At 41.8% G+C, this 21,805-nt stretch overlaps 1 protein-coding gene across 3 annotated transcripts in view; it reads left to right on the top strand.

The window, feature by feature from the left end:
• LOC311236357 (5-hydroxytryptamine receptor 4) overlaps positions 1–20,375 on the top strand; it is a 282,697-nt gene extending 262,322 nt beyond the window's left edge. For all 3 annotated transcript variants that reach the window (XR_014620207.1, XR_014620208.1, XM_084324008.1), the window contains one exon: positions 18,643–20,375. Coding sequence is in view for 1 of the 3 variants with exons in the window: in XM_084324008.1 (XP_084180134.1) it covers positions 18,643–18,742 (100 nt within the window). In the remaining 2 variants the exon portion in view is untranslated. The remainder of the gene's footprint in view (positions 1–18,642) is intronic.
• Positions 20,376–21,805: the final 1,430 nt, after the last annotated feature.

The following is a 21,805-nucleotide window of genomic DNA, read 5'->3' as shown; positions in this document are numbered from 1 at the left end:
CCATTTAAAAAAAAACCCACCCAGAGGGGCAGAGAAGGCTGACACGATTGGCAGACGTCATGAACGTGCAGGGGCACCCTCAACCGGGTAACCCGGGAGTTGACACTGCTCCAACACACCAGGGAATCAACCACCTTGGCGTTACCCAATGCGGTGGTTGTTCCTATAACCCACCCAGAGGGGCAGAGAAGGCTGACACGATTGGCAGACGTCATGAACGTGCAGGGGCACCCTCAACCGGGTAACCCGGGAGTTGACACTGCTCCAACACACCAGGGAATCAACCACCTTGGCGTTACCCAATGCGGTGGTTGTTCCTATAACCCCTCAAGAAAAAAACTCCAAAACACACCTGCGGGTATACACCGGCTATACCGCAGTACAAGTGTTTCAGTTTTCAAAAAAGGGTTAACCCAGGCCTACGGGTCGACGAAACATTACTTCGGACCGGGCCCGGCGATACGGGAAGCACACGATCACCAGAGGAGGTCAAAGACCACCCCAACAGGCCCCTCTTCGCCATGCGTGAGAGAGGAGCGAAAAGAATGGAGAACCAGCCCCAAGCACACCGTACTTGGTATTCCCAGGCGGTCTCCCAACCAAGTACTAACCAGGACCAACCTGCGTAGCGGCCGAGATCTGACGAGATCGAGCGTGTACAGGTTGGCATGGCCGTAAGCCATTACGACAGTGCAGAGTACAAAATTTACCCAACCAGGGTCTCCATAGCGCTTAACCCTGTGAAACCCCGACCGACCTGGCATTTTCCCCCTGAAAAAGCCCAAGTCCCTCAGGGTACCAGAACAGCAGATCTGCATCCCCGGCGGACAACGGGTTTAACTGATCCGGACCAGCGTGACCAGAACCAGTCCCGTGCCCTAACCACGCCGACATGCCTACTCCAGGAGAAGGGGCAGATATGCGTGTTGATCTTAAACATGAAAAGAAGGCGCCACCCAGACGTTCGGTGCGAACCGCGCCCGGTGGCCCACCCCCAGGGCGTGAGACCCCTCTACATATGTCCAGATCCATTCCGTCATCATCCCCCAGATATGAACGAGAATCCGTCGACAACCAAAACAGGTCGTCGGAAGAGGAAAAACCTCCATCCCAGTTGCTTTATAAAAACGCCGTTTTAACCTCAAGCAACCAAGGCGTGCCAGTCAGTCGCCTGATTACAGAACACCCCGAGCTAGCACTATACGTGCGTCGGGACACAACCACATCAATGAACAGGCTATTTAGACCTGTCATTGAATCCCCAAGGCGCCCAGGGGAACGACAAGAGGGGTGTGATGCTTCCTAACTCCAACTCTTTTTAATAGAAAAGAAGGAAGCACCAACAGTATGTATCCCAGTCTACACAGCCGGGGGTAAAAATGTTTCACATTTTTACATCCCACCACCCTCCCATAGGGAGGAGACGGAAATCCCCAGAGAGACTTCCCACGCGAGCTGTACAGATTGAAAAGAATATATTGCACCTTGAGCCATGTAAAAGTTTGGTTTTAGGGCTCTCCGGGGAGGAGGCACTGAACCCATACACACTCAATAATCGAATTGAATCGAATACACACACAATAGAGTAGGACTCCTTCTTGAGGTTCCACTCACCTTGACAATCTGAGGAGGAGGCTCTGTACTCTGAGGAGGCTCCCTCACATGGAAGGAGAGTCCCAACTCACAGAAGGCCCGAATAGGAGCTTCGTGAGGAGGAGCCCTGACCACCCCCCGAAACAGATCCATCATATGGACCTGAACAGCACACGGAAGTCCTACCAACAGAGACGCGCACAGTGACGTACTCTATGGCGGGGGAATTTCTGCGGTGCACACGCCCAATATTCCAGGGCGTGGGACCAGGAAACTCCCTCCCCCCCCTCACCCTGTAACGTGCCGAACCGCAACGTGACAGGAACCTTGAAGGACAGGTGGGTTTACCCCTGACCAACAGAAAAAAGGGGGAGAAAAGGTTACCAGTTCACCCCTTTACGACCCCACACCCATGATACGATGTAATGACAAAAAAGAGTATGACGCAGTCATAGTCAGCCCCATGAAGCGTCTAACAGCTTCACACAGCGCATGTGCCAACCTGCTATCTGATTTTTACTAAGGAAAAAACACAGAACAGAGAGGGCCCTCGCAAGAGCCCCGGTACCAGACTTACACATGTGCTTCTGTGGCCAGCCCAACCCAGTTGTAGGTCACACAACACACACAACCCATTATCACCTACAAAAAATGGCAAAAACACTCTACAGAGGAACGCCGTTTTTCATAATGAGAGAATACACAATTCTCGATTAGTATCGGCCACAGGCCTTGCTAAGCACACACGAAAAAGTGACCAAACAATCTTTTCTTTAGGAAAATAAAGTTTCTCAAGCGGTTAGCACAACCCCAACAACTAAGCCAAGGGTTACATCGTATCCCTACCACACAGTGACACAATATAGTGTAACAACATGTCTGAGAGGAGGATGAAGAAGTCCCCAGGGAACCGGGGGGAAACACAACCCTCCTACTTTACCCTTAATACGGCCAGTTAAACAGGTAAACCTGTTAATATGTGAACACACTGTTCATTGTCATTACAGGCTGAGAAAAGAATCATTCTTTACTCATATGTCACTAAGCATAGCTTTATAGGTTAGTTTAACCCCCTTAGTTGTGAGTACACGATACATGAACACACAATGTGTCTCAACACAACAAACCAGATCATTTCACATCTGTAACAATAACCCGATTTGCATGGAGACCAGTGACAAGACAATTCACACATAACTCGCGTCGTATCCTAAATGTAGTGCAGCAACACTCGTTTTGGAAAACATCGTTATTTACAAAACATTTAGAAGGGAAAGCAAGAAGAAGTGTTCAAGGTCTGGTCAGGACCTTGCCTACCGGGAGCGCAGATCAAGCGAATTGCAGTCTCTAACATGGCACCGAAGTAAACACAGCCTCCTGTGTTTGACGACACGGGCAGCTCGCTGCTCCAACCCGCCGCTACGGTGCTCCTTGTTGACGCAGTCCTCGCCGGCTGGCCCCAGGGTAGGTTCGACGAACATCCTCTGTCAAAGATGACGTCGTAGTCAAGAGTGTTAAAAACATGTTATAGTCACAGCACGTTCAACAGTGTAGCATTAAGCTAACGGCCGCTCTCGGCCGATAGCAGCAAGCTAACGTTTACCTAGCCTAGTGACACAACAGGCTCCTGGTAAACACAGCGAGCTAGCGCCGCAGCTAACAGCTGACTGGCTAACACAGTAGGCCACAACTAGCACGCAAGCTAAGCAGCTACCACCTGAACTCGTACACAACGATACAACAAGTCACACTCAGACAGGCCGCCGTTCTGAAACCCTCCTCACCTTTTAAGAGAAAAGAGAAACGAGATGTTAACACAGTTTTACAACGGTGATTTTACCAACATCCGGCGGAGCCAGCACAATTCCCATCTGGGCTGTAGCTGACTTGAACATGGATTCTCCGATAACGAACATCTATGCTCACATTTCCTCGTTTAGGGTAAACTCTCATTTGCATATGAGAGACGGGGCCTATACGGTGACAGAGAAGTACCCACGCGTCCAGAGATCCTGGGATCACCAGTTCTACTGGCCGTGGCCCACTAGTGTCTATATAACGGGCTTCAAACCAAGGTCCTCCGTCGTCGCCTAAAGGCTGAACAAAGGACCCTAATCTGGGGCCGGTTTCCGCAACATTGTCAACTAGCCCCCATAGCACTAACAGACAAGTGGAGCTCGCAAGCAAAACATTACTCACCAACCTGGAACCCACCGCTTCTCACAACAGCGGCGCGTCCTACAGTCCAGCTGTGTCGCTGAAAGGTTTTACCGCAACCAGCCACAGCAAGGAAGACTGCAGTTGGGAGGCATGTAGCGGCATGCTCCCAATATGAAAACCGGTGGAGGTTTTTAGAATGATCACCATCTTCCAGACACTCCAGTGACGAAGACAATATCGCCGTATTTTCTCGAAAATAGTGAGAGAGAAAATAAAGATATGATGTCAACGTATCTCTTGTTTTCCAACTCTTCTCCTACCATCACATCACGTCAAGTGGGGATCTACCGAGGCACTTCCTTGTGGTGAAAGCGAGAAAGGAAGGAGGAGAGCAGGTGACCACACACCTGCTTATGAAGGTAAGCTAACGAGGGGTGTGGTCAGACGAATACTGGGATAAAGGTACATTGTGGAATTTTATTCAGTGCGCATGCACATATGCGAGGATAGTGCATGAGTGACGCCGAGCGGAGCCACTATGTATACAGAATCATAGTTACTAGTTTTATGTGAGATATACCCACAAACCATAGTTACTAGTTTTATGCTAGATATACCCACAAAGGTAAGTGGGAAGTAGACCAAGGATGGATTTATGAATAAATATGTCATGAGATTAAAATAATCTGATTACAAAAACATGGTCACTGTGAATGGCTATAAATTATTTTAAAACACAGTAATCGGACAAAACATATTATAGCCTTCTTCTTTTTTTGTTTACTAAGAAACATGTTTGAAGGTGTGTAGAGGCCTTTCACAGAATGTTTAGAATACTCATCTGTGCTCCATGTTGGAAGAAATATCAACAAATATCAACATAAATGCAATAATTTGATGCTTTTCCAGTGTTTTACTAAGAGTGATTACCAATGGTTACAGGCAGCCATGTTGGAAGGGAGACAGCTACCCTATAGGCATTTCCCTTGTGTGGTTATGGATCTAAACACATTTATATATAATTTGAAATAATGGTTAATCATGGTTAGAAGATGATAATAATATTACTACTGAAATTGCAGTGAAATGAGTTTGTTTAATTTGATATGGCAAACATAGTGAGTCAAAAGTAATTGAAAACAATTAGATTAACATTACTGAGTTGGTGTACATCAAATGGATTATGTTAGCTATAAAAATTTCAAGCAGGTAGTCGATAAACTAATGGGTTACATTTTGAAAGTATTCTTCTTTTCGGAGATTCTTCTTGACACTGGTAATAAACAAACAAATAGAAACACATGCAAATTATGTAAACAAACAGAAATGATAAATATTAGGGCTGTACCGAATGTCATTTTTTAACATTCAAAGCTTCGATTGAAGTATTTGAACGAAGCTTCGAATGTCTATAAAAAAATTTTTACTTTTATTTTATTTTTTTAAACTGAATCCTCAATTTGAATAAAGTGATTAATCTGATTAAATTAGTCTTTTTCTTTTATTAAATCAACTTTCTTTAATGAATATAACTCATCAGTTTTGTCAACATAAATAATCCAATAAGGGCACGGTTGGTATGAAAGTGATGGTGATGTCTTATAGTATAATATTATAATATTAGTGTAGCCTAATCTTTAACTGCAACTGTGAAGAAAACCCCCATTGGTTTAAACAGATTGAATAGACACACAAAAAAAAGATTTAAAAAAAAGAAAAGAAAATATATTTTTTTATAAAAAATAAAAAATTCGAATGTTGATTTAGAATTCGAATGTCAACATTATGATCGAAGCTTCAAAGCATTCAGTACAGCCCTAATAAATATGATAACGAAGACAGAAAAATGGCACAACTGATGATACAGTGTGAGGGTCGGCCAGGACACCGATAATACAATATCTAAACGGCGAGGTTGTCCTCATGAAGCCTACTGTACCAGATTGATGAATGCAGACATTCTAAATAAGGACATTTACAGAAAACATTGAGAACATTCTAGCTTCTAGAATCTTCAGACAGGTCAAAGGGGTGAAAATTCCAGCCTGCATTTTGTTCTGTCGGCTCGACGCGGGAATGTTCCAATATGCAGAGCTATTTCTGTGCTGCTACAAACATGACTGGGCAAATTGAATCCACGCCGCCCATGGTTAGGAATCAAGTAAACGACCCAAGGTTCATCCATAAATGTACCATATTTGACAGAATAGTGTTGATGTTTTTGTATTTAAACGTTATACATCATTTGAGACAATCAAAACACCTCATTTCAGATATTTGCCCCTGGGGTGTGATGGCGGGATAGCGTATTCTTGCTTTGGTTACATATATGACTCCATGCGTAGATCCTGAAAAGAGGGCTGTATAAACTAACTAATTTGAGCTGATGAGAATCATACACAAACCCAGATCCATTTCATGTGTTTTGGTTCAACGTGTTTGACCATATATATATTTTTGACCATGTTTTGTTTGACCATGTAATGCAACCGTAGAAGAACCTTGCAGCAACTTAGCCGAACCAAAGTATCTCCAGATGTTGGAAACCGCATTGCTTTCGAAGACATTATGTGAAAATATAATGCAGCCATCTAATGATATTAGGTAGGCATGGTTTTCAGAGGTTAATGTTTTCAAGGTCAGAGCTCTAGGATAACTGTATTTTAAAGGTAGAATCCACACACTAACTAAAGGCTCTTGCATAGCCTGGAAATACAGGGTGCCTATACTGTACCATATGGACAAACAGTCTGCAGTCCTTTGTTTTTTGTCCGTTGTCCTTTGTCCCTAGTCCAGCCGTACCAGCTCTTTGATCCACCAATGTAATTTGATCAGCATGCATGCCAAGTCATATTTCATATGACACCAATACGCTAATATGTAAATACCAGGGCCCTCATTTATCAACAATGCTTAGAAAGTGTTCTATTTTCGTTCTTAAGCCCAGAATTTAGAATGTCTCTACGCACAGAAAAATCGGGATTTATCAAACGTGCGTGCACAGGTCCTACGCACACTCCGTGTTGATTAATACTATTTGTTCTTAACGGCTATGCTCGTGCACGATTATCCATATATGGTCATGAAACACCCCCATGGGATGTGAAATAATGGTCTAACCCGAGCAAACTCTGAGAAACTTCACGAGCGAGATTGATCACGAGGTCCGTCCAACCAACAAATTGAACGTATACAGCATTTCCCATTGTGAACAATCTTATTTGGAAACATGACACACAGAATAATAGTATTTAGCGTTTTATTTTAAACAATATTTAATCGTATGATTATAGATATTTTTAGAGAATAAATAAATCCAATGAAGTTGCCAAGTTCACAGACAACTCCGCTGAGGAGGAGGGAGCGTGTAGACTATCTTCGGTGCCAAGGATGTTGACTGACCCAGTCCTGCTACAGAACCAGCACATTGACAGAAATAAATGACAAGCTGACCCGACATTAAGCACTGTAATGACTGAAATTAAATCAATTTCAGCAGGCCAACTCTGCGCTCTACAATGCCTATTGTGCGCTCGTGAGCCCGTGGTTATGGTCATTATGGCTTCAGTGGATAACCCTGATCTGCATTTAAGTGATGTTTTAATTATAGATACCCCAGTAATAACATTACAATTGAATTAAATACAATTAGGCCTGAATGAGACTCCGGCCACATTATCAGCCAAAATGCGCATCGCAGATTATCTGTACATTGACCGAGTGGAATCCCGTTCACATTACTGGATTTGTTTATTGATGGAGCTTTAAAAGCTACATGGGTACAGTCTATATATTGCTCCGATGATGTTGGGTAACCTGGCGTAAATTAGACATCCAACACTGCGTTTTGCTCCACGCTCCAATGTGGGTCTCAAATTGCGGTACAAATCAAGGAGAATGTGTCTCGGGTAGCGAACTCTACTTAATATTATTATGTTCTCTCTCTGCAAATAGACATGCCCTATATCTCTGAAAACATCTGAGCGCACACCGCGAGAAGTATTCCTATAATAACGCTAGGAATTATATCTGAATTCATTCGGAAATACCTATTCCACATGCTATTTAGGGTTTGACAATAATTACACTAATGTCGCTATTTTACAATGAACTATAGTGAATTACGGGTCATACAAAACACGTCATTGTTGAGACTAATGCATGAAACTAATGAAAGCATAATGCCGTCCGTCTGCAGTCTTCATATTCTACCGCTGGGCAGGTACGCATGGTCAGAGATGTGCGTATATATACGCACAAAGTCAAGCACACGTTCAAATTGATAAATCCCACACTTTGCTTAGAAATGATCGTAAACACGGGTTACGCACATATCTGTGCGTACGCACCATTGATAAATGAGGGCCCAGGTATGCACAGTCAGAAATAAATAAAAAAAATATCAAAAGGGATGGGGGAGGAGGGGGTAGCTGTAGCTCAGGCCCACATCACTCCTCTGCTAGTATCAGGGTCTGTCAGGGGGATAAAGGGTCACCAATAATTCTCAAACTTGGCTAAAGAGCCTTTCAATGAGAACCTTATTTCTGCTAGTTTTAATCCGACTGCTATGTGTAAGTAGGGAGTGGTTTCTATTGTTAACCCTTATTCAACCAGGCAAGTGAACTCTGAACACATTCCTATTTACAGCAACACCATGGGGGAGTAGTTGCAGATGGAGGGAGGGATGGTTCAAACAGATTAATGGCACACCGATTAGTTTTAGAGGGAAATAACTAACCTCTGGGGGAAAAATGATATATGCAGCCTTAATAAGTGTTATAAGAGAAGAACTGGATCCCTGGAGCATTGTTTGAAACTAGAAACGATCTGATTGGCTGTGGTGCACCTACCCTTCCACCACCTTTACCATACAAAGAAACATCCTCTAAGTGCCATTTTGATTCACTTGGTTTCAGTGGGTGATTTTTTTGTACTTGTGTATATTATTATATTATAATATTCAAGCATTTGTAACAAATTATTGTAGAGGTCATTCTTTCTTCTCAAAACTACCCGCTGCTGTTTTGAAAAGCTAGAGGGGGTTAGTTCCCATCTACACAGTACAGCCAATACAGTCTCTATCGTGCCGTTAGAGGCAGATTCTGAAAACTCCACCTGTTTTCTACCCAGAAGACAACACTGCTTCTTCCTCATTTGAGATTCAATGTTGATTGGAATTTTGAACTTGACACAATACTGCCACTTAGTGAAAATAGTGGTGGGTTTCTGTAACAGGATGAATCAGGAGCCTCTAGGTGGAGGTATAGACGTGAGGACAGTCAGTTTCTCCTACACAGTCAAATGGTGTTGTGTGGTTAAAAACAGGATATTTAAGTGCACTCTCTATCTATCTATTTACACACACATACACATACAACCAGAGGTCACCGGCATCAGGCAGGTCTTCACTGCTGGCCCTCTGACCGCCTTTGAGCCGCAGACCCTCCGCTTCAGGGATGTTCAATCCGGTCTTCCTCCAGAGAAGAATCAAATTCAGGCAGCGAAGCAGGGGGTATTTCAACTTAGGAGTTCACATGAGGGGGCTATTATATTACTATTATATTACAATAATATTATCATATAACTATGTGGTTTCAACCTCGTTGCACACGCACTCATACCTGGGAGCTGTTCGGTACAACCACAGTCAATACAAGCACTGTTCAGCAGGGAGGGGATCTGGGGGAGGTGGCGTGAGTGAGCTCAATGAATGAATGAATGAATGAATGAATGGATGGATGAATGGATGAATGAATGAATGAATGAATGAATGAATGAATGAATGAATGAATGAATGAATGAATGAATGAATGAATGAATGAATGAATGAATGAATGAATGAAAACTTTATTTAACAGATTGCAGAATGGGTGCAAAACAGTACGGCTCAATACATACAATTGTTAAGGGGATGCAGACCAGAAGACGTTTGTCTTGTTTACATCAGGGTCCCCCATTTTCAATTCATAGTGACAGGGAGGGAATTGTCATAACAACTTGGGGGATGGGAGAAAAGAAAGTGTGTGTTTGTGGACACAGTGGGTCGCCAGGTCTGAGCAGATGTTCTGTTAGTGCTGCAGTGATATGAAGCTCATTTGGATCATAACATTTGATAAAAAATATTTTGAATCCAACAAAATCACTCCTTAATTAGTTGTCAATGAAAGGTTCCAGGGTTTTGTCTCGCTGACATTACCGCTTTGGTTCTTTGATGTCTTGCTTTGGGAAAGAGGGATTTATTGACGTATTGGTTTATTTGTACCATGTGAAACACATTCCCCTGGGTGTTTTTAGTGTCACGTCACCTCCGTGCCGTCGTTCCTAAATCATGCTAGTGGAGCAGCTCTACACATTGCACAACACAAATCTACGATTTAACAATGTGGGAGAGAGTTGTTCATGTTCGCTAATATTTTTACATTGTCACAGATCATAGGAATAACATGTATGAATTCTTGAACGTTTCTTACTGGTTGTGGAGGAGTCTGTTAACACTTTGGGTGCCAATCACGTGTTAATACGTTTCTGGGTCGATATTTGTATTCATTATCCATCCAGGGAGCCTGTTGTTACCATAGGGAATGAGTCTGAGGTCGCCAAAGTGCAATACCGGCCGCATCCAGCTAGACGGCGGTATCGAGCACCCTTTGAAACCTTGTATCTTGGCCTGTGTGTCGATCTAATGTCTCCGGGTCGTTTTTTTTGTGTGCTCAAGCTGAGCGGTTATAACGGTCGGATTGAGAAGAATCAAATGCTTCCGATGCATGATGTGTGGTGGATTATGTTGGCGACACGATGGACATCAATACTTGGAATCGCGATCAGATAATTGGAATATTCTTTTTGGGGTACATCCTAGTCAAGGTAAGGGCTATATGATATCAATCTTGCGTTGATCCAAGCATGTCTTCACCTCGATCCGAACGTGTGTGTGTGTGTAACGTTAGTCCACAACGTATGCCGCTGGTGGCGATTAAAGCATAAAAAAACTACCCCCCCCCCTTTCATGCATTCATGATGAAACATAATACCTATGATATAGATTTGATTTGAGAATAATGGCGGGTCCAGGCAAGAAACGGAAACGGTTATAGTATAATACATGCATAAGGCTATTCCTCAGCATTTCAGGAATTACCCCGGACCGATCTAAAAACATACTTATATTCACCACGGTATAACGCGCGAATGTATGCATGGAAAAATTATCTCTTTTTTGCATCTTGACCGGAAGAAAGTCACTGTCAAATGATCATAGTATTGTATCCATAGCTATAATATAGAATATAGTTATAGCCAGTGGTGCAGTGCTGGTATAACTCGGTATAACGGCGTTATACCTCGGTCACTGAGGCTGAAGTACGCGCAATCGCTTTTTACATGGCATTATCCAACCGGACTCCCGGAGAAGCATGCAGCTGCAGAGCCGCAGAGCCAGCGGCGCTCTCTGGGCCGCGCGCTGACGGCCGCGCTGTGAGGCAATAGTATCCAGCTGCAGGACGAGAGCAGCCAAAAAAAACTGTGCGTGGAGCGTTTGACCTACTGTCAATTTGCCACTGCACCACTGGTTATAGCTCTACAAACAAGGTGATGGACTCCTATCTTTTAAAGCGTGGCAGTGAATAGATGGGGCCCCGAAAAAGGTGTGGCACCCAATGTGTTAATAACGGCGTTTTCAATTAGATTAGACACTTCAATTAGATTACATTCAATAAACTCTTTAATGTTCCCTGATGGAGCTGCTGTGGTTGTTGCTGAACAGGTATTAAATACCAGTTTCTAAAAATGGATGGTTCCGCAAATAAAGATCCAATAGAATTTTGTACAAGTACCGGCATGCATGACACATTATTAACTGTGTTAAAGTTGTTGGTTGGATGTTAGCAGAATATTCAACCCTAAGCGCAGGGATAGTGTATCATTCATCTTAAAGGAACACACCAACATTATGGGGAAATGCGCCTACGGTCTTCTCCAGAGTCAGACAAGAAAATAGATGCCAATTTCCTCTCTGTGCGTTCAGTAGAAAGCGGCTGCAAGCTAGTCTAGCCTAGTCTAGAACCAAACTGACGCACATTAGTCTGTTATTCCCTATTTGATAGGGTTTTATCTCTGGGACCCCCTCCCATCTGTGAAGACGTGTATTGTTACATATAACTCCACAATTCCATAGCTGTCTATAGTGTAGTTTAGAAGATCAGTGGATGAAGTAGAACCTACAATTAGAACACTGGGCTAACTTCTAGTGAATTAAATCGATTAACTTCTTGTGAATTAAATGGCTAACTTCTAGTTAATTAAATGAGCTAACCTCTAGTGAATTAAATGGATTAACTTCTAGTGAATTAAATGGCTAACTTCTAGTTAATTAAATGAGCTAACCTCTAGTGAATTAAATGGATTAACTTCTAGTAAATTAAATGGCTAACTTCTAGTTAATTAAATGAGCTATACATATATTTTTACATCTATGCAAATGCATATGCAATATGTATAACTTGAATAAGTAATACATACAGAAACAACATGTTTAACAATATGTAAATGAGTAGCTACATTTATTTTACATTACATTAACATTTATACGGTCTTTGGCCCTTTGAGTGCAACCATAATGCTGATGTGGCCCTCTGTGAAAATGAGTTTGACACCCCTGCTCTAGTGAATTAAATGGATTCACTTCCAATGAATTAAATTGATGAATGTCTAGTGACTTAAATGGGCTAACTTCTAGTGAATTAAATAGACTAACTTCTAGTCAATTAAATGGAATAAATTCAAGTTAATTCAATGGGCTAACTTCTAGTGAATTAAATGGGCTAACTTCTAGTGAATTAAATGGATTAACCTCTAATTAATTAAATCCCCATTTTCTGGGGGACCCCCAGGAATCCCCCCTCAATGGCCCCTGGGGGTCCACAGACCCCACGTTGAGAGGCACTGAACTAGACTTCAGTAGAACACAGACAGTGTTTATACAGTAAACAAACTCCCTGTAGTGGAAACACACAACAACAAACTTTTCTAGTTTTCAGGTTACGCAACATCCCTTTGTTTGACTCTTCCCTCCACCTCATCCCCCTATTCCTCTCTCCCCGTCTTCCTCCGTGCCTCCTCACTCACTCACTGGACAAGGCACCCCAGTATTTGTTGTGTGCGTGCATGCATGCGCGCGCGTGTGTGTGTGCATGAGAGAGAAAGAGAGAGAGAGAGAATGTGTGTGTGCATGAGCAAGTGTGTGTGTGTGTGTTTCTTTCTTTCTTTCTTTCTTTCTCTTTCTTTCTTTCTTTCTTTCTCTTTCTTTCTGTCTCTTGCTTACACATCTCAGAGGCTTTCATCTTTTTTATATTTCTTACATTTGCTCTGTCTTGTTCATTTCTCTTGTATTGCTGTGTAGTGCTGCTGACATCAGTGGCATTTCCCCGGGAGTACAGTAAACAATGTCTCTTTAAAGGTGCAATACGAAGCAGGGCTCTTTTACCTAGTAGCACTTTTACTAGTACTAATCGACCACAGGAAAAAGGTACATAATATACATTATGTTATAGCCATAAGAAATATATTTACGTAATGTAACATGTGTACGTATTACAAATAAGTAAATATATTACATATTCAAAGGTTTTTAACTTCCCCCTGCTGGGGAACCTAACCTTACTTCTTCTTGTCTTAACCATAACCGTTAAGATACTAACCTAACTCTAACCATAATCACAGTTAAATAGTGACTGCAATGATTGTTTGTTGTTGTTGTTGTTGTTGTTGTTGTTGGTTGGTTGTTGGTTCAACTCCTGGTTGCAATGTTTATTTTGGACTTTTGCCAATACAATACGTAAATATATTACTTATGGCTATAACATAACGTACATTATGTACCTTTTTTCCTGTGGTCGATTAGTACTTTATTTACGTTTTCTGATGAAATTGTGTTGTGCCTAGAGGTCACTGTTTGATGGCATTACAGATTCTACCTTTGAGTAACAGTATAAAAGGATTCCATATTAATGTTGTGTGGTTAAAGTTGACTTGAATGCGGCAAGTTATTTGATCAATTATTCACATGTTCTCTATGCTATGTACTAGGGCTGGGAAATTAATCAAACTCTATTTTCAATTATGATTTTGGCTTTCAGCGATCATGAAAACAAGATTAGTTAGGTCATGTTTTTGAGCCAGGTCATGTTTTTGAGCCAGGTCATGTTTTTGAGCCAGGTCATGTTTTTGAGCCAGGTCATGTTTTTGAGCCAGGTCATGTTTTTAAGCCAGGTCATGTTTTTGAGCCAGGTCATGTTTTTGAGCCAGGTCATGTTTTTAAGCCATGTTTTTGTTATTCAGTTGAATGATATTTAAAGATCAAGGAAATCCACTGTTAAAAAACATGTTTTTAAAACCTCTTAACATGCAAGCACATGTGGGCCCTTTTTAGGACGATTTGCCCACTGGCACTTTGGCGACCACTAGTGGCTCGGGTGTGCATATTGTAATACAATATAGATATGGAATTGAAGCCCCATTTGTTGCCTGTCGATAGCCCTTCCAGGTGACAGAATCCGTTCAGTGGTTCTCGAGTTACATGCCGGTATTTGAGGCTTGTGCAAAGTACACGGTATTGCGCAAAATACCACTCCCGACTCTTGGGGCTCTAGTTCCGTCAATCATCTGGCGATCTCGAAAATGATTGTGGAGGGTTGTAGCCAATGAGTGTGGCTTTCCATTGATACCCCACCTGGGGATGTATGAATCAGGGATCTAGGTGAAAAACTAACGAGCGAAAACAGGAAAAGAAAACAGCAGAATGAATTGAAGTCTAGTTTTTCTTTTGTACACAGTTTACCAAAATCACTCCTAATCACTCATTTCTGAATGGATCTTTATGAAATTTGGACATGTACTACATAAGGCTTCAGGCTATGGATCTCTTCTTAACACTTTGATTGCCATGGGTTAAATTCATGATATACCATAGATTGCCAGCTCTATTTGTCTATGGAGAAGTACCCCTTCTTTGCATGGCTATAACTTTTTAAATTATATTGCTACATTGCCATTATTAGGGCCCATTCAAAGTCCTATATGTATTGTTCATTGTGTAGCAACGTTAAACTTTTTCATTCACATATTCATAGTAAAGTATGGTCTAATGCAGGGGTCAGCAACCTTTTTGACATGGAGTGCCTGTTTGAAATATAGTTGTAACTAGTGTGCCTCAACAATATTCCATGCATCGTAAATATTTTTTCTCATAATCAGGTATTTTTAATGATAATTTTTACATTATTACATCATTATCGTTATTGTTATTATTAACAATATTATTATGATGGTTGTATCAACCCTAAATCTGAGTTGGGGGGGGGGGAATGCAATGCAGACAAACAGCTGCATACAGTGCGACCATTTCACTCACATTTGCCCATTCATTTTTGGACACATCACACACCATCGGTGTGTGTACTGTACGTGTGCTGTCATAGCTCCACCTACAGGCCTAATGGAGAATACCAGGAGAACACCAGGATGTGAATGGAGGGTGAATGTGAGGTATATCGTGTAAATAAGTTTTGATTGATCGCAAGACTACACTGTAAAAAATATATAATAATAAGTTACCAGAACTTAAAAATATTGAGTTCAGTTCACATTATTTCAACCTAATAAAACTATGTTTATTGTCATTGTTTTAAGAACACAAGTTGACTTGGTAATACTCACATTTTGAGTAAAAAATATGGCTTTTAACATGTGCAATGTTCAATGAAATAGAAAAATAAATAATAAAATTAGTTGATTAATCCCACTGGTCACAATGGTGACCATAATAATGTTTTTGTTATTATGCTCTGCAAATGTTACTGAATGATGTAGCAATGTATTTCCAGCTAAATTGAAATAATAAACAAATAAAGGGTCTCAATTAAATATGTGGTAGTAAAAAGAACCTGTGGGAGGATTTCAACAAGATAATGCGACAACAGTGCAAAATATTTCACTATAATATTTCAAAGCAAAAAAAAATATATATATAATTTTTTATTTTTTTTTAATGCTGCCCCCTGTGCCTATGCAAATGCCCCCGCGTGCCTATGCAGGCACGCGTGCCTAAGGTTGCCTACCCCTGGTCTAATGTATAAGTATGTTTTCATCTCTTTCTGCAGCTTTCTCCAGAACGTGATCTATAGCCCCAAATGCATTATATTGATGATGAAATACAGTTTGATGGCAATCGGGGCGATATAAAAAATTTCAATTGGACGTACTTCTAGAATGATCTACGTATGATCTGATGATGACCGGATGGGCGGGGGATAGTTTATAATTCCGTGGGCAGCGTTATATCATTCATCTAGTGTGGGTCATATGTTCATCATAAGTTTAAGTTTATATGGAACACGTTCAAAAATAACGCTGAATCTTACCGGATCTTCCTCGCGCCGTTGGACGATCAGCGTGGTGTAGACCGTTTTCGATTATGGGATGTTTATCCTGATGAACCATTTCCAGCTTGTATAATACTATATACGTCCAAATAACGTTGTTTATTGAGTTAGGGCGAGCGATTGATCATCCAGTGTGTTGAGATGGAGTCCGGCTACCGGACGCGAGTGCCCGGAGCTCATATGGATGAGCACTTCCTGTTTGGGGCGCTCCTCCCTCTTGGCCGATCTGCCGATCGGCCACCAGATGGCGCTCTCGAACCGTTAGACAGTTGGTGGGAGCCCACCAGCACATCTCAGGGCTCCGGAAAGAAAATATGATTTCGATCACAGATTTTTGAAATATTGATATCAAAGACGAGTTACGGCGTCCTCGGCACCTTTAGCATGGCTCTGAATGACGTGAAAAAGCGTTTTCCGGCAATCAAAGTGTTAAGCCATACCACCTTCTGGGGAAATACTACCTCTGGACTACTAACTACTACAGAAGAACTTGAGTAACAAGTTTTTCTACAACTCAAGTTCAGACCTATGTTACTCTATTTCATTAGCACTAAAAGTGATCTTTCTTTATTGTATCATAAACTTCAGAATGTTATCTTTCAAAGGAGACCAGGCCCATGCTATAAGTATAAAGTATAGTATTTTGGTTTGCAAAAAAAGTATGCAGTCCTCAAAAACGAAAACTAAAATGGCCACTTTTGGGGGCGCAGGTTAAGAGGTATTAAGTTAAGTATTTGTATTGTATTTGTATTTATTTATTAACACAGTTAAACAAAAGTAAAAACAATACATAATACGTTATAACCATTGTGAAGGAGAAGTTAGAAGCCTAGAGGCTTATTGAGAACTTCCCCTGTTTTATTAAATCAAACATACAAAAATATACATATTATAAAATACCAGAATACATTAAAAAGATACGTGTTAATACAAACATACATACACAGAGTACATACATGCATATACTGTATACTGCATACATAATAATAATATAACAACCCACCACCCACCTGCCTACAAACCTACCCACCCACATAACCAAAATCATACCTACATGTATGACCTATTTATCTATCTACTCTTTTTGGATATGAGAATTTTTTTGTAGTTTGCTTAAAAAATAAGCAGAGATGGAGATTTCCTCAGCATAGGATCAGCTGCATTCCAAAGATTGGACCCTCTATACCTCACTGAGAACTGCCTAAGTGAAGTACCACAATAAGGTATATGCAGGTCCCTGGACTGACGTGTAACATATGAATGAACATCTGAATTAAAAAGGAAAAAAAACTATTAAAACCATTTGGTAGATTGTGATCATAAATGCATTTGTACACAAATATACATATCTGTAAATAATTCACCTCAGACACAGTCAGAATGTTTAGTTTCTTGAAAAGAGGAGCAGATGGTTCAAATCGATCTGAGAGGGTTGCCAGTCACGGAGTTTAAAATACCGAGGCGCCTCGCCGAGGTCAATTATTTTGCGACAATGATCGAGTATAGCTATACATTATCCCGTTTATTACATGGCTAACTTACTAACAATATACCTAATTCATTTTACATCGACAAGACGAGATCAAATGCAGACGCAGTTCTGTTCTGTCGCTCCCACTGTCATCATCACACACACTCCGCTGTCAGTGCAGCCGGCAGGTGTGTCTGATTGGCTGCACTGATGCAGTGTGTCAGTGGGCTTGATTGCCCAGCGGTCATTATTGTTCGGCAGAGGTCCGTTATCGAGTAATAACGGACCTCTGATGAGCGCTATTGACCAATCACAAGCAAGCTTTTCGGCGAATGTGAAAACGCCATGTAATAAGTTACAATAAGATATGTAAGGAAAGATAAGACTATAATACAGGATTAAAAAACAACTTCTATTTATCAATGAACACACCTTCCTAATTATACCTACTGACTTCATTGCTTTTTTACAAACATGATCAATGTGTTTTTTACAATTGAGTTTATCATCAACCGATCCCTAAAAACTTTGTTGAAGTTACTTGTTTGATTTCGGTGTTACCGATTAATAGCTTTGCCTCCTTTTTCGAATAACTTTTACCTTTATTACAAAATACAATCAAATTCAATTTTTCTACATTTAACGATAGCTTATTAGTCTGGAACCAATCTGAGACACAAGATAAACCATCATTGGCTTCCCTAATTAATACTGCAAAATTCTCATGTGACATTATAATGTTGGTGTCATCAGCAAACAAGATCGAGAATACTCTAGGCGGAGATGTATTTGGGTGATTGCTGGACTGTGTTGATGATTGTAGCTGTGTGTTTCTTTGTAGAATAGATTGTCCCATTGAAGACATTAAGGTTTTCTCATTCAATCTAATCTAAACTCCCTCACTGTCTGTCTTTGTCTTTTTGTATCTATCTATACCTCTCTTCCCCCCCCCCCTCTCTCTCCCTCTCTCTCTCTCTCCAGATTGTCCTTCCTGCCCAACCGGAGTTACAGCGACAACGGACTCAGGATCCTGGCCGACGAGCAGGAATCACAGGACTCAGTCGGACCGGGACCGCTATGATATGACGGCAGCACTATGATGATGTCACCTCCTGCACACAGGGACACGCTGTGATGATGTCGCCTGACGCCTGTAACTCGTCCCCCAGGCGTTTGCGTGCTATGCCGACGTTGAAGAAACACCTTGCTATGGTGTTGTGGACATTATGGCCTCCTCTTCAAAGGACGTGTTGAAGGAGTTTGAAGAGGAACAGAATGTGTTTCCTACTGGCACACAGCATCTGCTTTAGACTCGTTTCCTGTGAAAAGCAGAAAAGGATATTGTTGGGCCATATGTTGCCATGGTGACCTGACATGTGCATCCATGAACCTGAATCCCAGGGTCTGCTTGGCCTGCTATGATGATGACATCATCACCTGACAATGTTTTTTGTCTCATATTTCCATGTTATTTGATTGTTTTTAACCTCATTGTCCTCACCTGTAAAAAGTAAATGAAAGTCGTCTCACTTGGACGACTGTGCTTCTGTGATGACGTCATTCTATCACGATGTTTTTTTATTTTGTTTATTCCCCCTGGGAACATTGCGTGAGCACATTTGCTATTTTTCAGAAACACCCCGCTTTATACTCATACTTCACACATTCCTGGGAGCTGCCAAGTACAACCACAGTCTGTCTACTGTTGGCCCACAGATAAGGTTGAGTGCCTTGCTCAAGGACACCTTAAAAGGTAGTTGCTGGAGGAAGGGGAGAGAGCCTCAGTAAGAGAGACAGCTGTCGATATAGAATCAGAACCTGCACAATGTGGTACAATTTAGACTGATCAAATAGCAAATCAATAAATAGGTCTGAATGATAACATGGTGTGCATGTAGTCAATCCTTTGCTTCATGTAAACATACTTGTTTTGATCATGAAAACGGCCCTATGAAGACGCACAGCAGGAAGTGAGGCGTGAGACGGAGGAAAGTGACTTCAAACGTGAATCTCCCACTAAAGGTGCTGTTGGTAACATACCCACGGGAAGATGTTTTGAGTAGGGGGTGCCGACCATGCAACCCCCGGCAGGGGGAAAAACTGTGTTTTGTATCTTGCTGTGTTGTATCACGTGGTGGCACTGTATAGAGGCTGTATACACTAGTATAAATGTGACCTTCAGCACCATGGACAGCATTCAATCTCAGCATCCAAATCATCCGTCAGAGTTAGCTGTTCTATTTCATGGTCAGGTTCCAACAAACTGTCTTCTTTAACTCCCAGTACATCCAATAAAGTGCTCAAGTGATCAACATTCGGAGTTTCCTTGTCAATTTCAATGTCCATCTGATTCAAAACTTGTAACGCCTTTGATTGCACCCTGCTTTTGTCTCATTCTTTCAATTTCAGTCCGATGTTCGTCTTCACCCATTCTAGAGCTATCCAAAACGCTCATATCTCCCGCCGGGTTTCGGCACCAAAATACTATTATAATAATGTGACATTTATTTTGCATCAATATCCGTTTGTGCCGCGAGGGGGTGCTGCACCTCTAGGTGGGGGTGCTGGCTCGCCCTCAGCACCCCTACTTCCCGCGGCTATGGTTGGTAAGAATAGTAGCCTCCTACTACTGTTGTACCTTTGGCAGGACAGGAGGTCAGCTTTGAAGTCATGTTATTCTGTTTCACAGTCACTCCTGTTTGGGTTTGTAGGGCAAGTGGACCAACGGTCTCTCGGAATTACAACGGACTACAAGCTGCTAGACTTTTGTCTACAATGGGAGACCCTGATGTAAACAAGACGAAAGTCTTTCTCTGGTCTGCAACCCCTTAACAATTGTGTGTATTGAGCTGTACTGTACTTTGCAATCTGTTAATTAAAATGTTCAATCAATCAATCAGGTGATGTTGAGCTCTTTGTTTTTATCTTTTGCCTCTTTGATGTCTCTCCACCAGATCTCAGTATTAAAATGCCGTCATCCCATGATGTCATGTTGTGAACAGAATACATACTACTGACATGAGCACAGCACACACCATCATGTTTGAAGGTGCACTGTAACCTTTTCATGGAAAAACTTAACCCCTTAGTTAAGTGGTAATGAAAGGGTTAACCCTTTGTTGTGTGGCAGTGAAAGGGTTAACCTTCTGTATTGTCACAGTGAAAGGGTTAACCCGTTGGTAGTGTGGTAGTGAAAGGGTTTTAAAGCAAATCAAAATCCCTGAGTTGGGCTGAACAAGAACTACTTCACCCATCTGCGTTGCATGGAGTCCAGTCGAGTTGCAGATACGAGCCCCTCTGATCCGGCAGGACCGGTGCATTAAATCTCTTCTGCAAACAGAAAGTATCTGACTCGTGTATTGGAACTATGCGACATGTTACAAACCCTATAGGGAGGAGGTGTAGTGGTTACGTCATTGTTGTTTCCAGCCGGTCCACCTCGCTTGAAATTGCAATGTATTTCCAATGGACACATTTCAAAATCTTCTAGTAAATAATAGCATGAACATTGGCATGGTCGAAAGTCATGGAAAAAATAGTATACGAACAGATCGAAAAGTACCTCGCGGAAAAAAATCTAATCTACGAATTCCAATCTGGCTTCAGAACATCCCACTCCACTGACACATGCCTTCTCTACTTGAACGACCACATCAAACAAGAGGTGGACGCGGGCAAATACTGCAGCATGGTCATGCTGGACCTACAAAAGGCCTTCGACACTGTCAATCACACCATTCTGATTGACAAGCTAAAAGCAATTGGTTGATAGTTTATCAGTGAGCTGGATACAATCCTACCTGGAGGGGAGGGAACAGATGGTGGAAGTAAACGGTACCCTATCCCCCCCCCCTCACAGTGAGCTGTGGTGTTCCACAAGGAAGCATACTAGGACCGCTACTATTCCTAATTTATGCAAATGACATGTCGTCAGCTTGTGACTGCAACTTGTTCCTGTTTGCGGACGACTCAGCCCTGCTGGTCTCTGACAAGAACAAGTTACAGGTTGAAAAAGCCCTCAGCTCGGAACTAGGCAAAATCTGCATATGGCTCGCCGACAACAAACTATCATTACACATGGGCAAAACAGAGTCCATTCTCTTCGGTTCAAATAACAAACTCAGCAAGACCGACGGCTTCTCGG

Source organism: Notolepis coatsorum (assembly GCF_963971535.1).
Source record: "Notolepis coatsorum genome assembly, chromosome: 11".
In the NCBI taxonomy this organism is placed as follows: domain Eukaryota; kingdom Metazoa; phylum Chordata; class Actinopteri; order Aulopiformes; family Paralepididae; genus Notolepis; species Notolepis coatsorum.
The sequence above is the reverse complement of the archived record's forward strand: the minus strand, read 5'-3'. Positions and strand labels throughout refer to the sequence as shown.